Raw genomic sequence first — 22,196 nt, forward strand, 5'->3', positions numbered from 1 at the left:
ACGTGATACCAGTGAGCCCTTGCCCTCTGACACTGGTATGCTCTAAGAGTCACACAACCTCAGTTAGCGGGGCTGATATAATCTTTACCTTATCTTCTGGTTGCTTCCCTTTGCTTACCATCATCACAGTCTTCTCAGCTAGCTCACTCTCATCCATGCTCATATATTGAGAATGAAACTAAACCACACTCTCTGGGTCAGTCAAAATGATAGATGGAGCTAAGTATTATCAGCATATAGAAAATATGAGATTTCCTCCCTATTTCCTCCACCTTTACTGAAGAGGAAGGATATGACGGGGCCCTGTGTGGTACCCCCAGGAGAGAAAAATAATTACCTAAAACTACTCTCTGGAATCTCTTATATGGAGAGAATGAAGCCACCACAGCAGCTGGGTCCCCAAGTGAGCTGGCAGCAGTCCATGATCAATGTGTGATAGATCAAGTAATATCAGTATGGCCAGCTGATCTTTAGCTATTGCCAGAAAATCATTGACCAGTGCAGTTTCAGGTGCCGTAACCTGTTCTGAAGCCAGACTGACAATGATTGAGAAGCTCAGAGGCATCTATGTAACCTGCTCCACAATCCTAGCCAGAAATGGAAGATCAGGATGTCCTTCCTTAAAGGAGGTCATGACATTCTCCATCAGAAAAGGACTAAGTGTTTCCCCACTAGCCTTCACCAGGCAGGCGGGGCATGAGTCCAAAGCATGGGTTGTGGAATAGAGTTCTTCCAAGAACGTAACGGAGCAGCACCAACACAGGTTCTAGCATTGACCTAGCGGCCATCCGCTCAGGGTCCTGCTCTGCTGTCACAGATACGGACAGCTCAGTATGGAGCCTGAGCAAAATTCTCTGCAAAATAGCAAAAGCTGTTTCCTCCCAGAGGGAAGTGCAAAAATGAGTCCCCAGAGGAAAGCAGCCTAGACAGAGCGGGCTGCGTGCTATGCAGGTAGATCGCCTGAGAGAGATGGTGGAGATACTAAACATCTTCATCTCCTGCACAGCCAAGGGCATAGGAGCTCAGGAAATCCTGGGTCAGGAGCAATAAGGACATGTTACTGCATTATTCACCGGTGTGGTTAGCAGCAGCTGCCCTGGGTGCAGCTATCACAGTATTAATTCTCTCACATCCTTCCTGGGGGATTGTTTTCCACCAGAAATCGGACTCCCCCATGGGTCCGGCTGCCAAGGGGCAAGGAGAGCCACTGGTGGTGCAGGTCTGTGAGTAACTGAATGAGTCCAGTAGGGTGGGTTAGGCCCCCAAGGCCAGATCCTCAGAGTTATTTGGGTGCCCAAATGCCACTGATTTCAATGGGAGTTAGGTATATAAAATATCTTTGAGGTTCTGGCCCACAGTGCGCAAGGGCCTGTGGGCAGCTGAGTGCTTTCCACAGCTCCCATTGCACAGCCTCCCTTTAACTCCCCCCTCCAGCAGGGCAGAATCCTTCTGCCTCGCTTTACAGAGCCCCACAAGTAGGGGATAAACCTCTGCTCCTCCTTCGTCCCCCCACCAGGTCTGTGGAGTCTGTGTCTCCCTTTCCCCCCAACAGGGGGCGGAGTCTCGGAGCCTCAATGCTTCCCTGCTGCCGCTCCCGCTAAGGGCGGAGTCTCGTTCTTCCTTTCTTATCCCATCCCTCGCTAGGTGCGTGTGACGCCATCCCGCACCGGGGGCGGGCGGGAAGCGAACTGCAGGTACCTAGGGCTGGGCGCGGCCGCCATTTTGTTTGTGTTTGTGGAGGGTTTCGCTCAGCTCCTCGCCTGCCGTAAGTGACGACAGTGACCTCTCCCGCATCCCAATCCCAATGTCAGGGGCCGGGGGAGGCCGACGTCGTGGTGGACTCGAGGCGGCTGAGCTCGAAGCTGGTCACTAGGGCGCTGAGGCGCGGGGCTTCGGGAGGGGTAGGGCGCTGCCCGAGGGGTGGGTAATTGTAGCGGGAAAGGGCCTGAGGGGGGTAATTTTGGGGGGTGAAGGGCCTGGGGGGGGGAGGGTGAGGGCTCGTGGGGGTGATCCATTTCTGGACAGGCTTCGTTGGGCCCTCACGGGGGTGGCCCTGGCACCTGCCCAGTTTGCAGATAACCCCCGCGGTGAGAACCCTGTTGGTAAAACCGCCCCCACCGCGGAAATGCCAGGGAGACTTGGGCCTTGGACCCTGACTGTAGATCGCGGTTGGCAAAGGAAGCAGGTGTCAATAGAGGAGCCTTCCCTACCCATGCTGGGCCATCGGCCCCCACAGCTCTTACATCCGGGGGCCCTTTGCAGGAGCGTCCCAGTGCTCCTTGGCTCCCATGGTAGCTCATGGGGAGGAGGATGGCCTGTGATGAACCTGGGATACAGGCAGTTTAGGGGAATTGGGTCTTCCCTTTCCTTGCACGATTGGTCCCTGGTTAGTACTCTCTGGGTCCCTTTTTTACATTTAATTTACATACACTCGATATGATACAGTGACACAGCTGAACCGTTGCAGCGCTTTAGCGTAGATGCTGCCTAAGCCAATGGGAGGGTCTTTTCTTGGCTGTAGGTAATCCATTTCCCTAAGAGGCAGTAGCAAGTTCTTCTGTTGATTTAGTGCTGTCTAAATGGGGATTTAGGTCAGCTTAACTATTCAACTCACGGATGTGGATTTTTCACACCCCTGAGTGAAGTAGTTAGGCTGACTTAATTTTCTGGTGCACTCCGGGCCTAACAGCTGCCTCACTCTTGCAAGACTGAATTGGTTAGGGTGTGATGATAAAAACTGGAATCCTCATTAATTTGCAGCTGAATGAAGGGAAGAGGAAACTTCCTCGTCCCAAAAAGAGAGAAATTGAAGTCCTCAATTAAGAGGCATGGGTATAAAGAGGAATGGTTTTGGAGTAGGGCGTGGAGACAAAAGGTGAGGAGTGGAGGGGTATATGGGGGAATGGCTTCTTGCTGAAAATACAGTCAGGTAGGCTCTGATTCTGCAAACGCTTATGCATGTGCTTAACTTTACTACCCTGAGTAACTTCATTGATTTCACTGGGACTACTCACAGTAGTAAAGTTAACCACATTTGCAGGATCTAGTAGATCATTTTTATACCTTTTGATTCATCCTCTCTTGTAACACTGTGCTTTCTCTTCTTTTAAAAACTGATGATAGAAGTGATTTTTTAAAAATCTGTTTGAAAGAAAATTCGTAGGAAGTATTTCTTACCATTGTCAGAAGTCAAAAAGAAAACGAATTTGATCAAATTAACAACATTCTGATGCTGTTACTTCGTAATATTCTTTGTATAAACTTCAGAGTTAAGAAATGCTTCCAGGTGTGGAGAGACAAGTCAGAATTGCTGATATAATTGTCAGTGATCAGTTTCTGAAATGAGTGGTCATTCACTTGCCTTCTCATTGCAATCTTATTCAAGTATGATGATTGTAGTTTTATACTTTAATTTTGGAATTTGTCTTAATATGTGGTATGAGTTACTAGCACGCTATATGTGTGTGTGTGTGTATCTATATGTTTGTTCCACATTTTAAAATATGTATTCAGAAGACCCTTTTGGATGTACAAATGGACTTTGATTTCCTGATTGTATAGCTGTTCCCTAATTTTTTTTTCTGCTTGTCAGTAAGGCCATGTGCCTGTCTCAGCGGTCACTACATAGAACACTTGACAGCAGAAACTCTGTATCTGCTCCTGCACTTCTTTCTGGCAGAGCAGCCAACTTGAAAAACGCCTGCATAGTTCTGTGCTAATGGAGTTTAAGAACTGTGGTTGGTATGGATTATAGTATTGCAGTGCTGCATATTTACGTAGGCACTAGGTTCAGAATGTGATTCTATAGATAATTCTAAAATCTGGCTCCGTGTTACAGTAAGACTGGCGAAATAAATCTGTGCAATATCTTAAAACTTATATTCTGAATTAATACATATACAGTCACTGGTTTATATATTAGTTACATATAAAATGACATATAAAGAGCTAATTGTATAAACTTTGTTATAATGTGGATTTTATTGGAAAAAATGTTTGAAGACTGTTTACTTTTGAGTACCCAAGTTAATATACAACACAAAAAACAACAGTTACAAGCATACACTGGTTTATAGCATAAAGTTTGAAAATAAACATAACTTCTATAAACTTCAGTTCTGTATGAATAAATATTTTTAAGAAAATGTACGTTATCTCACAGTCTTTTCCTGATCACCATACCATTGCCTATTCTCATTCTTGTTCATTCCTCGCTCTCCTCAAAAGGATTGACTTAAGGGTTCTCTCACTTTCCTTGTGTTTGTGAGTTGGAGCCAGGAACAGTGAAAAATTGATTCTTTCACTTTATTTTTTCAAGTGAGGAGGTGGTTTTCTTTTCCTCCTCTCCGCAAAGCATACGGATATGGATGTGAGGCCTGAAGCTACCATCTCCACCTATGGTGCTCCTGTGAGCCCCTACTGGCCAATGACCAGGAAATCATATTGCATAAGAAACCTGTAGGAGAGGAGGGAAGGAGGTGCATTGCTGTTAGCTTTTATGGAGGCATGAGGGATAAATCTGGGCAGTTTTGTTCCATCTTTATTTGAAGACCTCATTTATTAAGTAAATTATTTTTTTCAGTCACTTAAGTCGTCACTTAAGACAAATGTCAGTGTAATCATAAAATGTAAGATACTGAGGGAAGATAAGTTAGACAACTTATCCCTGTTGTATTTTTCCTTGTAACTAAATGTAACAGGTTTAGGGCGAAAAAAGATTTATGTAAACATCCAAGTCTTAAGAAGTCAGGAAAAATAAAAAAGAAAACACAAAGCATTTATATAAAACAAGTAAGTTATTTGTGGAAACATTTACTCACTTCTTCCACATTTTCTCAACCCTGAGTGTTTTAGGATAACCTGTTTTTTCCAGCCTTTACCACCCCTTTCCTTATTTTATGTTTAGGAAAGTATTCTTTCTGTCTTGAAAAAGCAATGAACACTTGAATTTTGTGCTGCCTTCCAAGAATTATTCTCTCTAGATTCTAATACACCAAAATAAAATCCCATCACAACCTCTTGAATTATCGGCAAAGACATTTTTTTTTTCTGTTTAGTCACTGACTATTTTCTCTTCGGAAGTTTAAACCCCAACGGAATATCAGACTTGTCCTTGTGGGTTACTGTGCTGTGACTGATAGGTTTTTAAATCTTCATTCATCCACATCCTGTCTTCAAAAAAAGACTAGACACTAAATTAACTTGAAATTGTTATGCTTAATCAAACATCCTCCAAGTGAGGCGCCCCCCCCGCTATATAATGTAGGATTTCTTTGTGTCACAACTAGCAGCACACCTCTGATTTACTCAGTGTTCCCTTAACAGTTTGATGCTACCTGTAATTTTGTAAATAACACATTTTAAAAGTCCATAGTGGTTTGCATTCCATAGATCTTCCTTAATTTGCATAGTGATGAAAAACATTCTTTGAGTTTTTGAAGTGAACTAATATTCCAAAATGTCTTTTAAAAATTTGCTCTAATAACAGTAAGATCTATTAAGTTGTACATTTCATATAGTATGTAGTTCGGAGTACAGTTGGGAGGGAGGTAGAGGGCAACTGAATAATGTGTAACAGGATAAAAAGAGGTAAGCTAGCCAGGGGGAGGGACTTGAAGGGGTACAAAATAATGGAATTTGTTTAATGGAGCTAATTTATGTTGGAAGGGGAAAACTGTTGCTGACGTATATCAGGAAATTTTGTCTAGAGAGTGGTGGATATCTTGATCATTTCAAGGATAAAAATTCTATCCTGGGAGTTTTGCGGGATTCCATCTTTAGAGAAAGAGAGAATAATTTTCAGATCCTGAGCAATATATAGTTGAATGGAAATAGGTCAGCTTTTTAAAAATGTTTCTGCCAACTTTGGTATGTAAGCACTTTGCTCCAAGTTTGCATAGAGGTTCACTATTGTAAGACCCGTGCACCTGTGTGGAGTTTCTAAAATCAGTGGGGGCTCTCTATCTGAGCAGAAGTCTACTCTGGAAAATCTCAGGACAGGTCTATACTACAGACCTATATCGGTATAACTGTGGCTTGGGGTGTGAAGAATGCACACCCCTGAGCCACATAGTTATACCAATCTAACCCCCTGTGTAGACAGTGCTGTGTCGATGGGAGAGCTTTTCCTGTCAACATAGCTACCACCTCACAGAGAGGTGAATTAACTTCCAACAGGAGAAGCTTTCCCATCGGTGTAGTAGCACCTTCACTAAAGCAATATAGCAGCACAGTTGCAGTGCTGTACATGAAGACGAGCCCTTAGTGTAGGATGAGGACTTAATCTGTAGCCATTTTTGTATCTTGACAACACAGAGTCCTAACTATATACAACTCTTAGGCTATATCTGCACTATGGATCTTACAGCTGCACTGCTGTAAGGTCTCCTGTGTAGCTGCTCTATGCCGGCAGAAGAGAGCTCTCCCACTGATATAATTAAGCCACCCCCAACGAGCGGTGGTAAACTGTGATTTCTGTATGAACCAGCCTGTTGAATCTGGATTAGTAGACTGTATCATTTCAGTGTATACTAAAATATAACCCTTCTTTTCCTTTAAATATTTCAATGACAGATGCGGCATTCAAAACGAAGTCATTGCTCTGAGTGGGATGATAGAAAAAGCTGGGATCAAGGAAAGCACAGTGCTCCCCATAAATGCAAAAAGAGGTCCCACAGCAGTGTACAAGAAAGCAAACCCTATAAATCACATCATCTTGAAGTTTCAGACAGGTAAAAGACTTCTTGGATTACCAATACTGATATCTCTAATTGTAAATAAAATTAAATTAAATCAAAAAAATGTTTTGAGCAGACAAGACAGGTAGTTCCTTTAGGATTTGGCTCATTATTTGCCAGATTTGAGAGAATTTGTTTTGCTGATACAATGATCTAAATTATTTAATTGTGATTCTCTGATACAAAATATTAACATGTAATCTGTTTCTGTGAATACCCACATAGCAAGGATTTATATTGAAATACAATATGTAGTATTAAATTTCAAATAAAATGTTTCTCATGTATGAGGATAGGGGAAGGAGGTGAAGGTTAGCTCTCTTAGAACATTTCATAAGAGGGTAAGTATGGGTTAGATTGCTTTAATTCATTGTTCAGGTGTCTTGCTTTTCTCTCTCTTTTTCCTTTAAGAGGGGATATAGTGTTCTGTGTCCTTCCTTTGAGAGCGGAAGACCACATTTTAAAGAGCTCATCAGTTTGCTTCTAAAATGGTAGGAGTGGATGTGCGGCAACATGAGGTGCTCTTTTCCTTGCTCTGCAGCTTTCATGGCCCCTGCTTTCTGAGGGGAGAGTTTTAAACCCAAAAATCTCTCTGGTTCTTAGTGTGTTAATGGAGAGTATTAATAACAAGAGTAGCTCCCTTTTAGATTTTTCAGGATGGCAAATTGGTTTTAAGTTTGTCTTTTATGCTTGTGTGTTTTAAGGACATGGAAGAGGATCATTGGTGTATACCAAAGAAAGGGTGGGTTTGCACTTTATCTTTGATTTTTGTATGTTTTAAAGAGGAATTTTGAGTTGTTGGAGTGGAATTATGCCAGCTGTTGAGACAAATATTTCCTATTCGGATCTGGATTTCTTGTTACTTGTACAGGTTATTCTGCTTACCCAGTTCCAAAGTAAGGTAATATATGTTAGACAGATGACTTAACCAGCTTCCTCATATAAATTAGCCTGAAAATCTCTAGCTGTTTGCTAGAGGGGGAGATGATATAAAGCAGAATTTGTGCTGTAAAAAAAAATGCCATAAATATTCAGTTAAGCATTAGCAACTCAAGTAATTTTTCTTGTCGGAACATAAGTATTTTTAAAGTGGAGAAAATTCACTTTAAATGTATTTTCAGTCATTATTTGGACGATAGATCCATAAGTGAGAGAGATCATCACGACCGGAGATATGTTGAGGAATACAGAAATGACTTCTGTGAAGTATATGACCACAGGCATTATCACAGAGGCTATGAAAAGAGTCACCATCACCACTATAGCAGATCCTCTGGTCGGGGCAGGAAAAGTAGTCACAAAAGGAAGCATAAGAGACGACATTGCTCCAGTCACCATTCACATTCGGTATGAGTAATTTTTAACTTTATTATTAATAGATTAATGATTAAAACGTCAATTCCTAAGCCGCAAGTACCTTGGACAGATATATTTTATATATAAAGGGTTCATAGCTGAATCTCTTCCTGTGTATATATAAAGTGTGTGTATATATACTTATTAGATGAGAATTTTGGTACATAGTAAACAGATAGTACTAGGAAAAATTTTATCATTAGTACTGTTCTATCCAAGACTTGGTTCCATTGGAAATATCCTTTGGCCAATAGGTAGGTTACTGACATCCTCTAAATTCTGTTCTGGAAACAAATGCAGGGACCTTTCCTGCTTCACAATGCAACTGTCACAGTGTGGTCAAACAGCTATTTTACAGCCAGTTTGAGACACTGCTGAATTCCAGTACTAAAAAGAATTGAAATAATGTATCCTTGTATTTAAATTTAATGGATAAACATGACATGTAACTGATGCCTGTAATGTGTTAAGAGAGACCTTTCGCTTCCATATCTTGCTCCTCGCATAATTTTGATCATTCATGTGTCCGACTGATGGCTGTTGAATGTTTTATTGAAGATTGGATAAGCAAATAGGCACAGTAAAAAAATCCAGATAGCATGAATATCTTCAGCTCTAAGTTTTATGATTCTAATTATTCATACTTCCCCACTCTTCAGTAGAAGCAGAAAGATGTGTTAGATTTTACACGGCAGTTCAAGGGCTTTTTGAGTAAATTTTTCTCTTTTGTTTCTCTGAATATGAAAAAAGTAATATTGATAAAAATTTTAATTTCTAAAACCATTGTTTTAAAACCTTTTACTGGTCAGTCAAGGAACTCTCCCCTGGTTAAAAGACTGTATATATACACAATACAATAAAGATTATTTTTTCCAGTTTAATAGCAAGCTATTACTAAATAATGACATTGCAGTCTTAATCTTTTAGTCTTCAATTAAACCAGTGTTTGAGAGACAATTGTGTTTTGTTTTCTGTTGCTTTGTCACTTGAAGTATTTGTCTGAAAATCTGTTCCTTGCCATGTTTTTCTTCTGTAACATAAACTGTGCCCTGTGAATTTCTGGGGACTGAATTTGAAATTGCTCCTGCCAACTGTTCGTGCCCTGGTGCGTAACTGAATGCCTGAATATCTCCCTGCTGAATGAATTGCGTATTCTGCCCTGAATTCACTGTCATATATTGATTGGCTGGACGATCTTGGTGCCGTTTCCAGAAGAGTCACCGAAGGAAAGGATCCAGGAGTGTAGAGGATGATGAGGAGGGTCACCTGGTCTGTGAAAGTGGAGACGTACTAAGAGCAAGATGTATAGAACATTTTTCAACACTTGTTTTAAAAAAGCTTTTCAGCAGAAACTCTGTTTAGAATAGTATGTCAGAGGAGGGGGGCTAAAGAAATCTTCATTGTTCTTTGTTTTGTTCTTTTGTGTTTTTTTGTTCTTTTGCATATCTTTTCTGTATAATTTAAATACTATTATTCAGAAAGTTCCAAAGTAGTAACTGAAGCTTGAGATTAGAACAAGAGATAGTTGTTAATTGTTTCCATGACACTTGTCCAATAACGTAACATATTCAAATGCTGAGATTTAAGTTTAATCACGCTTTTATAATGGCACATTTTAAAATCTTACATTAATAGCATTCATCATTGGTTGAGTAGGTCAGTAATTGTTCTAATTTGTGTTTGTTCTTTTTAGATGAAATTATTGCCACATTAGGGGAAGGAGCATTTGGAAAAGTAGTGGAATGCATTGATCACAATATGTAAGTATGTTAGTTATCTTCTTAAGGGCACTGTCTCAACAAAACCCCTTGGCTGGGATCAGAAATGATAGTCCAAATGTTATATTGCTTTGACACAAAATGCAGATTCAGATAAAATGGAACGTCATATATTCGGAGAAAGTCTTTGTGCTTATCAGTATTGAAGGGACATCACAAACCTGAAATCTAGTCACACTTTAAAAATAAATGTAGTTTCAGATACTATTGCACCTGCTGCTGAGTTTGCCCATCAATTTTTGTGTGGTTCTTCAATTATATTTTACTGTCTTTAACTGTTTTCTCTATCCTGTTGCTATGCAAAAGACACACAGCACTTACAACATTTGGGAAACAGTGAAACTGTGGTTATACACAAAATGCTGGCCAGCGCACTAAGTAAGCAAACTGAAAAATATATGAAAAAATATTCCTGGTTATGGAATATTTCTTGTTTTTCTGTTTCTCAGACAGCATAACCTTGTTCTGTGATCACATTTCCCTTGGGAAATGTCTGCTAGCACAGTGTTTCCTTCAGAAATAGGCCAGTTTATAATATTTAACACTGCTTTTAAAAAACTACAGTACAAACATCAACTAAACAGCAACTCCTCATTAACTGCTGGGCGGATAAGTAGTAGTAACTCTACATCACAGATGGGGAAACTGACATTGCTGTTGATAAGGCCACACAGTGAGTGAACCAGCATTATTGTTGTTGAAGTTACTATTCAAGAGTTTGAGACTGGAGTTTCTAGCTCATAACAATTTATTCAGTCCACTAGATAACAGTGGTTTTTTAATGTATTCATCAAACCTCTTATGAACACACAGTAAGACAATGTCGTTCTTCCTCATAGAATATTATGATTGTTTATCAAGGAACTGGCTTTTTTTTTTTTTTTTTTTTTTTGATCAAAACATTCCCCTCCTTCCTCTGTGTGTATTGGATCATTTCAAAAATGTACTTCAAGCTGCAGATTAAAGTAATTAACCATGTTTCATATCTCCTGTTCCCCTATCATGGTTATAGTTGATTTCTTCATCTCCTTTTGATGGTTAGTTCATGCTGTCATTTGACTGGTCCTTTTCACGATTTTGGTGTCATATCCTGAATGATTTTTAAATCATTACCATTCAACTAATCAATTGGAGAGACAATATCTGAATGAGCGAGAGAGGATGAATTGCTTGGATCTGTGCTCAGCTTTAAGCAAGACTTTACAATTAGGGCTGTCCATTAATCGCGGTTAACTCACGCGATTAACTAATTGCGATTAAAAAAAATAATTGCTATTAATCACAGTTTTAATTGCAATGGTAAACAATAGAATACCGATTGAAACATATTAAATATTTTTGGATGTTCTTCTACATTGTCAAATATATTGATTTAAATTACAACACAGAATACAAATACAGTGCTCACTTTATATTTTTATTACAAATATTTGCACTGTAAAAATGATAAACAAAAGAAATAGTATTTTTCAGTTCACCTCATACAAGTACTGTAATGCAATCTCTTTATCATGAAAGTACAACTTACAAATGTAGATTTTTGTTGTTACATAACTACACTTAAACACAAAAACAATGTAAAACTTTAGCGCCTACAAGTCCACTCAGTCGTACTTCTTATTCGACCAATCGCTAAGACAAACAAGTTTGTTTATGGGAAATAATGCTGCCCTCTTCTTATTTATTATGTCACCTGAAAGTGAGAACAGGCATTAGCATGGCATTTTTGTAGCTGGCATTGCAAGGTATTTACATGCCACATATGCTAAATATCCATATGCCCCTTCATGCTTCAGCCACCACTCCAGAGTACATGTTTCCATGCTGATGATGCTTGTTTTTTTTAAAAAAATAAATAAATTTATGCGTTAATTAAATTTTGACTGAACTCCTTGGGGGAGAATAAAAACAATGAGGAGTCCTTGTGGCATCTTAGAGACTAACCAGTTTATTTGGGCATAAGCTTTTGTGGGATATAACCTACTTCATCAGATGCATGGAGTGGAAAATACAGTAAGCACGTATAAATATACAGCACACGAAAAGATGGGAGTTGCCTTACCAAGTTGTGGGGGGGTTGGGGGGGTCAGTACTAACAAGGCCACTTCAATTAATTCCCAACACGTAAATACAACACTGGCTACAACAGTGCCATGCGGGCACCTGTTCTCACTTTCAAGTGACATTGTAAACAACAAGCGGGCAGCATTATCTCTTGCAAATGTAAACAAACTTGTTTGTCTGAGCTGTTGGCTGAAGTAGGACTGAGTGGGCTTATGGGCTCTAAAGTTTTACAGTGTTTTATTTTTGAATGCTGTTATGTAACAAAAAAAAATCTACATTTGTAAGTTGCACTTTCATGATAGAGACTGCATTACAGTACTTGTATGAGGTGAATTGAAAAATACTGTTTCTTTTGTTTTTTACAGCACAAATATTTGTGATCAAAAATAAATATAAAGTGAGCATTGTACACTTTGTTCTGTGTTGTAATTGAAATCAATATATTTTAAAAGGTAGAAAACGCCCAAAAATATTTAAATAAAGGATATTCAATTATCATTTAACAGTGCAATTAATCACGATAAATTTTTTTAATCGCTTGTCAGCCCTAATTATAGTGTTAACATTATAAAATGAAAAACATGCAGATTTATGAAATTACAATAGTGGGAAACATGCCTTCAGTCTAAAAGCAAGCTAATTCTTATTCCTTTATCAAAGTTAATTTTCACTGCTGCCAGCACGGACATTAGAAAACATCAAGAACAATGTGGTGTATGTTGCAGAGTAACTTTTTGCAGTACTCTCCCCTCTTTGGAAATGAAGACCCTTGTTCCATATTTTTGTCACCTTGAGACTAGACTACTGTAACACGTTCTGCTTGAGGTGAAATCTTGAAGCTATCTGGAAATGGAGGCTAGTGTAAAACCTAGCTTCCTGCTAATTAACCAGAGCTCCTGTTAAAAACCATATAACGCTTGTCCTGCCTTCAAGTGCTAAAATTAAATGCCCAAAAACGAATCTGCAATTCTCCATTGCCCACAATCTTCCAGTGTCCTTGGTGGTCAGGGTGTATTAGAATTTTGCATGTTTGTTTGAGAACTAATGCAGTTAATCTTTATTTCAAAGGAGAGGAATGCATGTAGCAGTTAAAATTGTGAAAAATGTTAGTAGATACCGTGAGGCAGCCCGTTCAGAAATACAGGTATTGGAGTATTTAAACACCATGGATCCCAGCAGCATGTTGTAAGTATAAACATGGAATATAAGCCAAAGAGTTAAGGATTTGCAAAATGAGCCACATATGAGTTGAGTATTCACTTTACTTTCTTTCCTTTTTTTAAAGCCGCTGTGTCCAGATGCTGGAATGGTTTGATCATCATGGTCATGTTTGCATTGTGTTTGAGCTGCTGGGACTTAGTACCTATGACTTTATTAAAGAAAACAGCTTTTTGCCATTTCATATTAATGACATTAGACAGATGGCATATCAGATTTGCCAGTCTGTAAATTGTAAGTAAACTTTAATGTCTGCATGCATGTCTAAAAAGTTTAGGAAATATATAGTGCGTATGTATGTAATATTGATTTCCATTTTCTCCTTCTCTTGTAGTTTTGCATCATAATAAGTTGACTCATACAGATCTGAAGCCTGAAAATATTTTGTTTGTGGAGTCTGACTACGTAGTAAAGTACAACTCTAAAATGGTAAATTTACATCTTTTATTCCAGTTCCCATTGGACTGTCCTTACCACTACCTTTTACTTTGGTCTTTTAAAAATTAACTTGCCATGTGTAAAAGTTATAGTGATAAATAAGGTTGTCTTTCCTAGCTTCCATATGTTCATTGAGATGTGCTGTCTTTCCTCTTAACTGACAAGATTGGTCTGATTTCAACAAACGATCTCTATAAAGTAGCAGAATATCACCTGATAGTTCTCACATGGCCAGTGTTGTTTATTGAGGTTCTGGGGGTTCATAGAGAACTTTTGATCTAAGAACTGAGTGTTGAACGTATGTTTTTCCTGGCTGCAAAAGTCCAGTATGGAGATATGGTGTTAGGTTCTTGCTCAAGAAACTCTCTAGATGTTGAGAATTGTGCCAGTTTTGTCCTGAATCTACTCCCATTTTCAGGAAATCTTTTTGGAAGGTTGTAGAGACAGTAGTGATGATGCCTCAGATTTACTTGACCTCTATCAATTTGGTTGTGGTATGGAGAACAGTTTGGTGGTGTTGGTCAATGTTCTGGCAGTTGACAAGGACAAGTGTCCATGCTGTTTTTTCTGTGTCTGTCAGGTGGTGGTATGCCAGTGGGGCCTGACCAGGGATGGAGAGGGGTGCTTTCCATTCTTTTCTGAGAGAGACCCAGAGCATAGTGTTAGGGTAACTGCTTGTCTGCCTAATAGGTTTGCCATGTAAGGTAACAATAACATAGTGTTCTGTTATGTTGCTCCTCCTTTTTTAATGTGCACAAGCTGCTTATGGAAATAGTGAGGTAATGTGGACTTTGCTGCCCTCGGTTTGTGGATGAGATCCAGTTTTGTTTCAGTTTCTTTAGATCTACAGTGGTGTAAGTTACTGTCTCTATCAGCATGCACCAAAGATTTAGAGCATGGAAAAGGATCGTCCTGGATAAGAGAGGTGTAATGTTAAGGATAACAAACAGATGAAAAGGCAGAGGTAATATGTGCCTTTTCTGTTGAGTTTGCATTTTGTCACTAAGGTTTGCAATTTTGGATCTTCTATATTTGAATGGTCAGATAATATGAGTAAGAGGGCTTTTTTACTTGCATTTTAGCAAGAAGGGTTTGTAATTGTATTTTGGATGTAGATTTTGCCATAGCTATCCATGCCTTGCGTCATATTCAGATTGACTTGCTGTTATGCACTATATCTGGAGATGCTGGTACAGATGTGGCTGCCCACTTCGTCAGCAGAGCTTTGCCCAGAAAGCACAATGTCTGTGATTCAAAGATTGCACTGGCTTCCAGTTAAGTTAGAGTTCATCTCAAGTTGTTGACCCAAAACCCTCTGCGGTTTGGGTCATGCATTCTTTAGAAACCACTTTATGCCTTATGTCTCATTGGTTGGTTGAGTGTAATAGGGACATTCTAACATAAAATATTAAGATATGTTCAGCGGAGGCACAGAATTTTCAGCAGTGGATGTTGATTTTTGGAATTGTCATTAGTGCATATGTGCACATGCACTGAGCAACAGAACCAGGGTGGATTAAAAATCAATGTTTTTTTAATCAAAAACAGTTGTTTTTCCTCAAAAAGCATTCTATCAAAAAATATCCACTGAAAGATAGTTTTAATTAAGATACATTATAGCGCAAAGATATCTCATCATGGAATAGGGATTATAAATTGTAATTCTGTAGTATGAGACAATATATTCATGTAACGTTTAAGAAAAAGTTTTGTAAATGAGTTCCAGTAGTTCATGAATTAGGGACCCAATCTTATGGGATTCCACAGGCTTCTGTATAGATTTAGGTTAATCTTTCTATCTGCCCAATGGGGCTCAGGATAGAAGATACCATCAGAGATGCTTAGTTTTTCAGTTTTCAAACTGTGGATTTGTGTCTCCAGAGGTAACATGCTTGTTAACAGCAAAAATGTTGTTTTTAAATAAATATATAGAGGTGAGAAATAACAGACCTCAACCCTATTGTCCCTCTTCAAATTTGTGTACACAGAGTCAATCCCTTACCTCTCTCTAAAAGTGCAAAGTTTCAAAAAGTTCAATGAATAGAAGATTGTTGGGGGTGGAATAGATCTGGACAAGGAGAAGAAATCTGGAGATAAATGTGAGAAGCGAGGGACATACGCTTGTTTTGTTAAAATATTATGTTTGATGTTGAAGAAAAAATCCAGGATACTTAACATTGTTTTAGCTAAATAAAACAATTTAAATGTATGTTTGATGATGATCTCCTCCTAATACAGCGTGGCAAGAAAATCCTCCAAATATTAATGATTAACCTGTTGAGTTGGAGATAGTTCACCTCCCAATGACTTCATAAATACCTGCTTCAATTACCTTTGGTAAATGAAATAACGAAACAATCATTCATTTTCTAACTGTAAAACTAATCTGAAGTTTTCAAAATAAATCACTGTTTAAAAATGTATAGTGTGTACCTTCTAAAAATGAAACCTTACATCTATCTCTGAGTTGTGAAGAATATGCATTAAGGTTATAACAACCAACAAGAATGCACTTTTATGTAGAAAACCATCATTAAATCGAGTCTTCCTGACTAATAATTTAAATCATGATTTAAATCAGATCCACCCTGAACACAGCCCATATTTGCTCTGACAAGTTTCAGGACAAGTTGCACAGCTTGTTCCTTTTGCCTTGTCTATTGTGGGATTTTTTTTTTTTTTTTTTTTTTTTTTTAGAGTTGGGCTGAATGGGAGTGAATGTAGGGAGGAAGTGCTGTTTTATAGGGCTGGGCTGGAAGTTTATCATGTCATTAGGTCAATTGGAAACCTGTAGGTATTTTAAAATTATATGTGTATGAACCTAGAGCTTTAAATAAGCATGTCTATTAAGAAAATGTAACAAATGTGAATTTTGATTGTTACAGAAGCGGGATGAACGCACACTAAAAAATACAGACATCAAAGTTGTAGATTTTGGAAGCGCAACTTTTGATAATGAACATCACAGCACTTTAGTGTCTACAAGACATTACAGAGCTCCTGAAGTTATTTTAGGTCAGTAGAGACTTTCAGACCTTCTCATGTATTGGACCTTGTTTCTTAACTACTATTCACTCCAGAGCTTCGTAATTTTCCATAAACTACTCTAACTAGTTATTGACAATCCTAATTATTTAATATATGGTCCTTTCTGCTATTACCATTTAGTTGGTAATGATGGCTTACCCTATTAATAGCTCAACAAAAACCCACTTTCTTATTCTTAACTATTCCTTTCCCCACCTATGACCAGAGAGGTGTTAACAGGCCATTTCACCTTGAATGCCCCCTTGAAATATAGGTTAACTACTTCTGCTAAACCATCTGATCTGCCTTATATTTGGCTGTGACACTCTGGGTATGACTACACTGTAATTAAAGGCCCGTGTCAGCTGGCTCAGGCTGTGATGCTGTAAAATTGTAGTGTAGTTCAGGCTCAGGCTGGAGCTTCAGCTCTGGGTCCCCGTGGTGGGGTGTGGTCCCAGAGCTTGGGCTCCAGCCCAAGTCCGTACATCCACACCTCAGTTTTGTAGGCCCGCAGCCCAAGCCCTGCAAGCCTGAGTCACCTGACGTAGGCCAGCCCACAGGTATTTAGTTGCAGTGTAGACCTACCCACGGAGTACATTTCCCAGACCTGAAGAAGAGCTCTATATGGCTTGAAAGCTTGTTTCTCTTGCCAACAGAAGTTGGTCCAATAAAAGATATTACCTCACCCAACTTGTCTCTCTACTATCCTGGGACCAGCATGGCTACCACAATGCTGCACATTAAAAAAAACTGAGTTCTCATTTTTTTCCAAGCCAAATTCTGTTTTCTGTACTGTCAAAATGATTTCAGGGAGAGAAAAATGGTACGGACAAATGGGTTAGGAATTAGGCAAACAATAGGTGGAGGTTGATTGGTGACTTATACAGTTTCAGCCTAAGCTAAAAATTAAACATGCTTTGGAATTTTTGTTTGTCTTTTGTAGCGCTGGGGTGGTCACAGCCCTGTGATGTTTGGAGTATAGGTTGCATTCTAATTGAATATTACCTTGGTCTTACGGTATTTCAGGTATGTATGTTAAGCAGTTATGTACCATTTTATTATGGGCTCTTGACTTGATTTTCTAATGCCATCTACGTAAAAGAATGTAAATATAAGAGGCATAAAATATGTTTGCAAATTTAAGTATTATAATAGAAAGTGTAAATAGCGATACATTTTATATAAAGATAACATGATGTTACATGCAATGTCTTACAAAATATAAAGTGGTCATTCTTTTTTAAAATCCTCTTAGCTTTTATCACTTAAGCAAAACACCAAAAGTTACATAATTTATTTGTAGATATGGTGATTTACAGGGAGGAATTAAGTAGATAGAACTAGGTTCCTGTAGTCTTTTGGTTGATGTTAAAGTTTCAGAAAATTAATTCAGATGAACATGGTGAATTGCTAGGTATGCCACAAGTCCATAGGCTTTGTGGTGGTCTTATACTGTATATGATCAGGAGAGTATAGGGGCAGTTATATAGCTGAGTAGGAGGAGATATGATATTGAAAGGCTTCCTATGCTTTCAAGAACCTTTGACGTGGTAGTTACATGTCTTAATGGGTTAGAGCATGGATGGAGTCAGTACCTCTAGGTTCTACTCAAAACTCTGTCTCTGACTTAGTGAGTGATCTCAGGCACATCACTCATTCTATCTGTCCCTCGTACTGTACGTCAGTAAAATGGTTCTAATAAGAATAGGTATTTAAGCTTAATGTTCAAAGGAACTTGAGCTCCTCAGATGAAAGTCACTCTAAATTCAAATTCTTATAATATAGATCTACTCAGAAAATTCTCTTGTCTACAATATCTTTAAAAAAATTTTACTGCTAAAGTGGGTACATATTAGTTTCCTAAACACAGTCTATAATAAAAAGAAGCTGATAAGATTGGAATAATTAAATGTGTATGTATAATCTTATTTAGATAATAAACTTTTGTTCAGGGCACACTTTACTCTGTCTGGAAAGCATAGTGTATACTTACAGCATTGCATCCGATGAAGTGAGCTGTAGCTCACAAAAGCTTATGCTCATATAAATTTGTTAGTCTCTAAGGTGCCACAGGTACTCCTTTTCTTTTTACAGCACTGCATAACTGATTTTTTTTTAGTAATGTGTAATGATTCTGCGATTAAAGCAATGGATAACATTTGATGTGTAGATTAAGTATACTTAAGTGGAAAGGAAGAAATAGTGTATAAATTGTAATGACTTTTTTTTTTTTCCTACAGACACATGATAGTAAAGAACACTTGGCAATGATGGAGAGAATGTTAGGACCTCTACCAACTCACATGATTAAGAAATCAAGGTAAATATGGTATAGAGGGAGCTAATAGCAACCCCTATATTTAGGTTGTGTGACACTTTTTTGATTCTTGTGACCTTTTTAGAGAAACTGTAATGTTTCTCTTGGTTGCTGCAGTACTTTGAAATTCAGCAGGGAGAAAGTCCTAGAGCCAGAGAAGTGATATAAATTATAAATTGTGCTTAAGCAGCGAGATGTTTGTTTAAAGAGCTATAATTTGTGCTGAGAAATTCTGAAGCATCAAAAAACAGCCCCTGAAAATCTAAATTGTGCAAGTGATTATCCATAAGACCAATTCCTAAGTCCATCAGTAACTCACCAGTCAGAAGATTTATTGTACTTTCCAACAGTGTTTAAAGTGCATGCAAAATTTGGGTAGCAGGAGTGGGAGGGAGATAGCTGTAACATTCCAAAAATTTCCAACACATAGCAGTGTTGAGAATACAAATAAAGATGGATGGATTTAGAGAAAGAGACTTTACAGTTAAGTCTTTGAGATGAAAGATGTCTGTTCATAATTCTATTGGGGCAAGTCATCTGGGTCTGAGTACACTGTCGTAACTGGTGAGGAACTGGTGTGGGTCTGCAGTGTAGTGGGTCTAGGATGTGGGGAGACAGTGCATAGGCTGGACTTCAGAGCCTAGTTCTTTATAAACTCCCTGCATCTCTGTGCACAGTGGGTTTTGGGCGATGGAGCTGGAGAGAAGCTAGTGGATTTTCTGCTGTGCCAATCCATTCCAAGCACGTTGGGAGTGAGGGGTGGAGTGAGAGCAAATAGCACAAAGGTTACTCCATTTTTGAGACTAAAGAAGCAGACATGGAGTAATTTCAGTACTGTGGAGTGGTCTGGTCTGGGAAGGAAGGATTTCTTCCCCACAACATAACAGGCTCCTCTAGAAGACAGGCTTGGATGGTTGGGCTCCAGGTTGTGCCTGGATTTAGGCTTTAGATAGCTCACTCTTTTCTTCTTTAAGGCTGTGTCTGTAGATTCAGGAAGATAGCACTGTTACATTAATTGCTTGCTTGTTGGTTACTTTTACAAATAAGTTTCAAAAGTTATTTTTCGGAATGAATGCTTACATTCAGCAGAAACCGGATAAGACTCCTGAGTCCTCCCCTCCGCCTCCCCAAAAATACATCATCCTACTTGCTGTTGACAAGTGTATTTGTCAAGCTTTTATTTGAACCCAGTAGCTTTTAGGTGTTTTGGGAGTACAGTCTCTGAAGACTTTGAGAATATCCAGTTGTACTAAGAATTTCATTTTGACAACTTTTTTCAAAAACTAAAAAGATTAAATGTAAGAAACCAAAATTATGATACGAGACTAATAAAAGTTATAAAAATAATTAAGGCTGACATCCTCTCCTTTACATGTACCAGTCTAAGCTGAGGACAAATCATTCTCTTCTTTGAAGCTTCTGGTTCTCTAACTTGTCAGTCATGTAAATATAGTTTAAATGTTTGTTTCAGTGGTTTGAATGCCAAGGAAAAGAGAGTAATTAACCTGCGTTGTCAGTATTCTGCTATAGCAATAGAGAACAGGTTTTCTCATGTATGTATGTTAGCTGGAAAATCTGTTTTTGAATCCAGGTATAGAAGGATATGAAGTATACATCATTTTTATGCTGTTTCAGAATTACTTAGAAAAATGTAGATGTTTCCAAGAGCAAACTTAGAAAATATTGCTTAATAAAACTGTTTCTATGCAGAAAATGCTATTTTCAGCATGATCAATTGGACTGGGATGAACATAGTTCTGCAGGTCGATATGTTAGGAGACGCTGTAAACCATTAAAGGTAAACAAAAAAAAAAACACCCCAAAGCCATTAATTTCTTTCTCAGCTGGATTCATATTTGTGAAGGATCTATGTAAATGAGTTTCTTTCTTTCTTTCAGGAATTAATGCATTGTCATGACTCAGATCATCAGAATCTATTTGACCTTGTTCGCAGAATGTTGGAATATGATCCAGCCAAAAGAATTACTCTTGATGAAGCCTTGCAGCATCCTTTCTTTGACTTATTAAAAAATAAATAAATCAGAAATCTTATATATTTCTCTGAGAAGACTACATAGACTGTGTCAGTTAACAGAGCTAGCATGAGATTTTTGTAAACTTTAATTTATTTTGTACAGTTAAGTTTAAATATGTCCATATGTTTTGTATCACTGCCATGTTTATCTTGTTGGTCAGTCATGGTTTTAATCATGGATACCAAAATGTAAAAATGAAAAGTAACAACTATTTTGAAACCAGTTGCAGTTTTTTAAACTTGTTGGCACACTAATACTCTTTCATAGAGAGGTCTAACAAATACCACCTTTTTCTTTAGTCTGAAACACAAGTCCATGTGTTTAATCATTAAAGTTTAAACAATGCTTGAAAAAAATGTTGCTTATATACCTAACATTAGATATGTACCCATACATTTCTGTATGGAGACATGTAACATTATAAATTAGTATCCTTTTAAATATTGAAATATTTTACATGCAGTTTAATTTTAAAAGCCCTTAATTGTTTTTTGTTTTTCAAATTCAGTAGGTCTTACTGTAACCTGGCTATTTTTACCTACTCAGCAGTAATCTTCTGAACTACAGTTAATGACACAACTGCAAATCTAAAGAGAGGGGAGCGTACATTTGCATGGGTCATTTTTTACCAAATGTTTGGCATGATGCATATGTGCATAAATATAATCTTGACTAGTCCGAATTCCTGGAAACTTCTGTTGGCCCTGGTGCCCATACTGGCAAGTACTCCTTGGTTAAGATGAGTCTGCTAAGAGTATCACTGACGTTTTCACTTTGTTTGACTCTCTAAACACCAACAGTTTCCTTAGTAAAGTGCCTCATGGTAGCATTTTTGTGGGACTCTCCTGCTCATGACTCCCAAACATAAAACCCGTCCCTTTACTCCTAATGAAAAAGAGGGTAGAGGAAGTATTGCCTACCCATGAATTTCAGGGTGAGGGAATCTGCATCACTAAACTTCTGACTACCAGAAGAGGGACTCTTTACAAATTTGTAGTTCTGTTAAATAATTTTAAGTTGGCCAGCTGTGGATAAATACAGCAGGAATATGGCTGTAAAAGAAATCATGCTTTTTTCTATGAATTGCAATGTGACTTTTCTGTCCTAGTAGCAAAATCATCCTCATTAATGGATCAGACACTTACATGATCTCCCCAAGTATTAAATCTTCATGACTTAAATATTCTCATGGAGTAGGTCTGTATTTACTTAAGAACTAATAGTT

The 22,196-nt window shown here is 38.2% G+C and overlaps 1 protein-coding gene across 16 annotated transcripts; it reads left to right on the forward strand.

The window, feature by feature from the left end:
- The first annotated feature begins 1,645 nt into the window (after positions 1–1,645).
- On the forward strand, positions 1,646–21,190 carry CLK4 (CDC like kinase 4). Of its 16 annotated transcripts, none has more exons than XM_007053599.4 (13): positions 1,646–1,694; positions 6,574–6,731; positions 7,859–8,084; positions 9,306–9,396; positions 9,787–9,853; positions 13,004–13,120; positions 13,221–13,387; positions 13,488–13,582; positions 16,477–16,606; positions 17,562–17,644; positions 18,859–18,938; positions 20,646–20,733; positions 20,834–21,190. In XM_007053599.4, the coding sequence occupies exons 2-13, from the start codon at positions 6,574–6,576 to the stop codon at positions 20,972–20,974; spliced, it is 1,443 nt and encodes a 480-aa protein (XP_007053661.1). In that variant the 5' UTR covers positions 1,646–1,694; the 3' UTR covers positions 20,975–21,190. The 16 variants fall into 16 exon arrangements, with proteins under 16 accessions (XP_007053661.1, XP_037763709.1, XP_037763702.1 ...); XM_037907774.2 differs by having other exon boundaries at positions 1,654–1,765; XM_043552670.1 differs by lacking the exon at positions 1,646–1,694 and adding an exon at positions 1,771–1,901.
- Positions 21,191–22,196: the final 1,006 nt, after the last annotated feature.

This window comes from Chelonia mydas, chromosome 8 (assembly GCF_015237465.2).
Source record: "Chelonia mydas isolate rCheMyd1 chromosome 8, rCheMyd1.pri.v2, whole genome shotgun sequence".
Taxonomy (NCBI): Eukaryota; Metazoa; Chordata; order Testudines; family Cheloniidae; genus Chelonia; species Chelonia mydas.

What these genes read in the sequence shown, in the direction of transcription:
- CLK4 (XM_007053599.4), top strand. Translation starts at nt 6,574, where the DNA reads ATGCGGCATTCAAAACGAAGTCATTGCTCTGAGTGGGATGATAGAAAA. An exon ending in AGACGTACTAAGAGCAAGAT is followed by an intron (nt 9,397 to 9,786) that starts GTATAGAACATT and finishes TGTTCTTTTTAG; the next exon opens with ATGAAATTATTGCCACATTA. An exon ending in CACATGATTAAGAAATCAAG is followed by an intron (nt 18,939 to 20,645) that starts GTAAATATGGTA and finishes GTTTCTATGCAG; the next exon opens with AAAATGCTATTTTCAGCATG.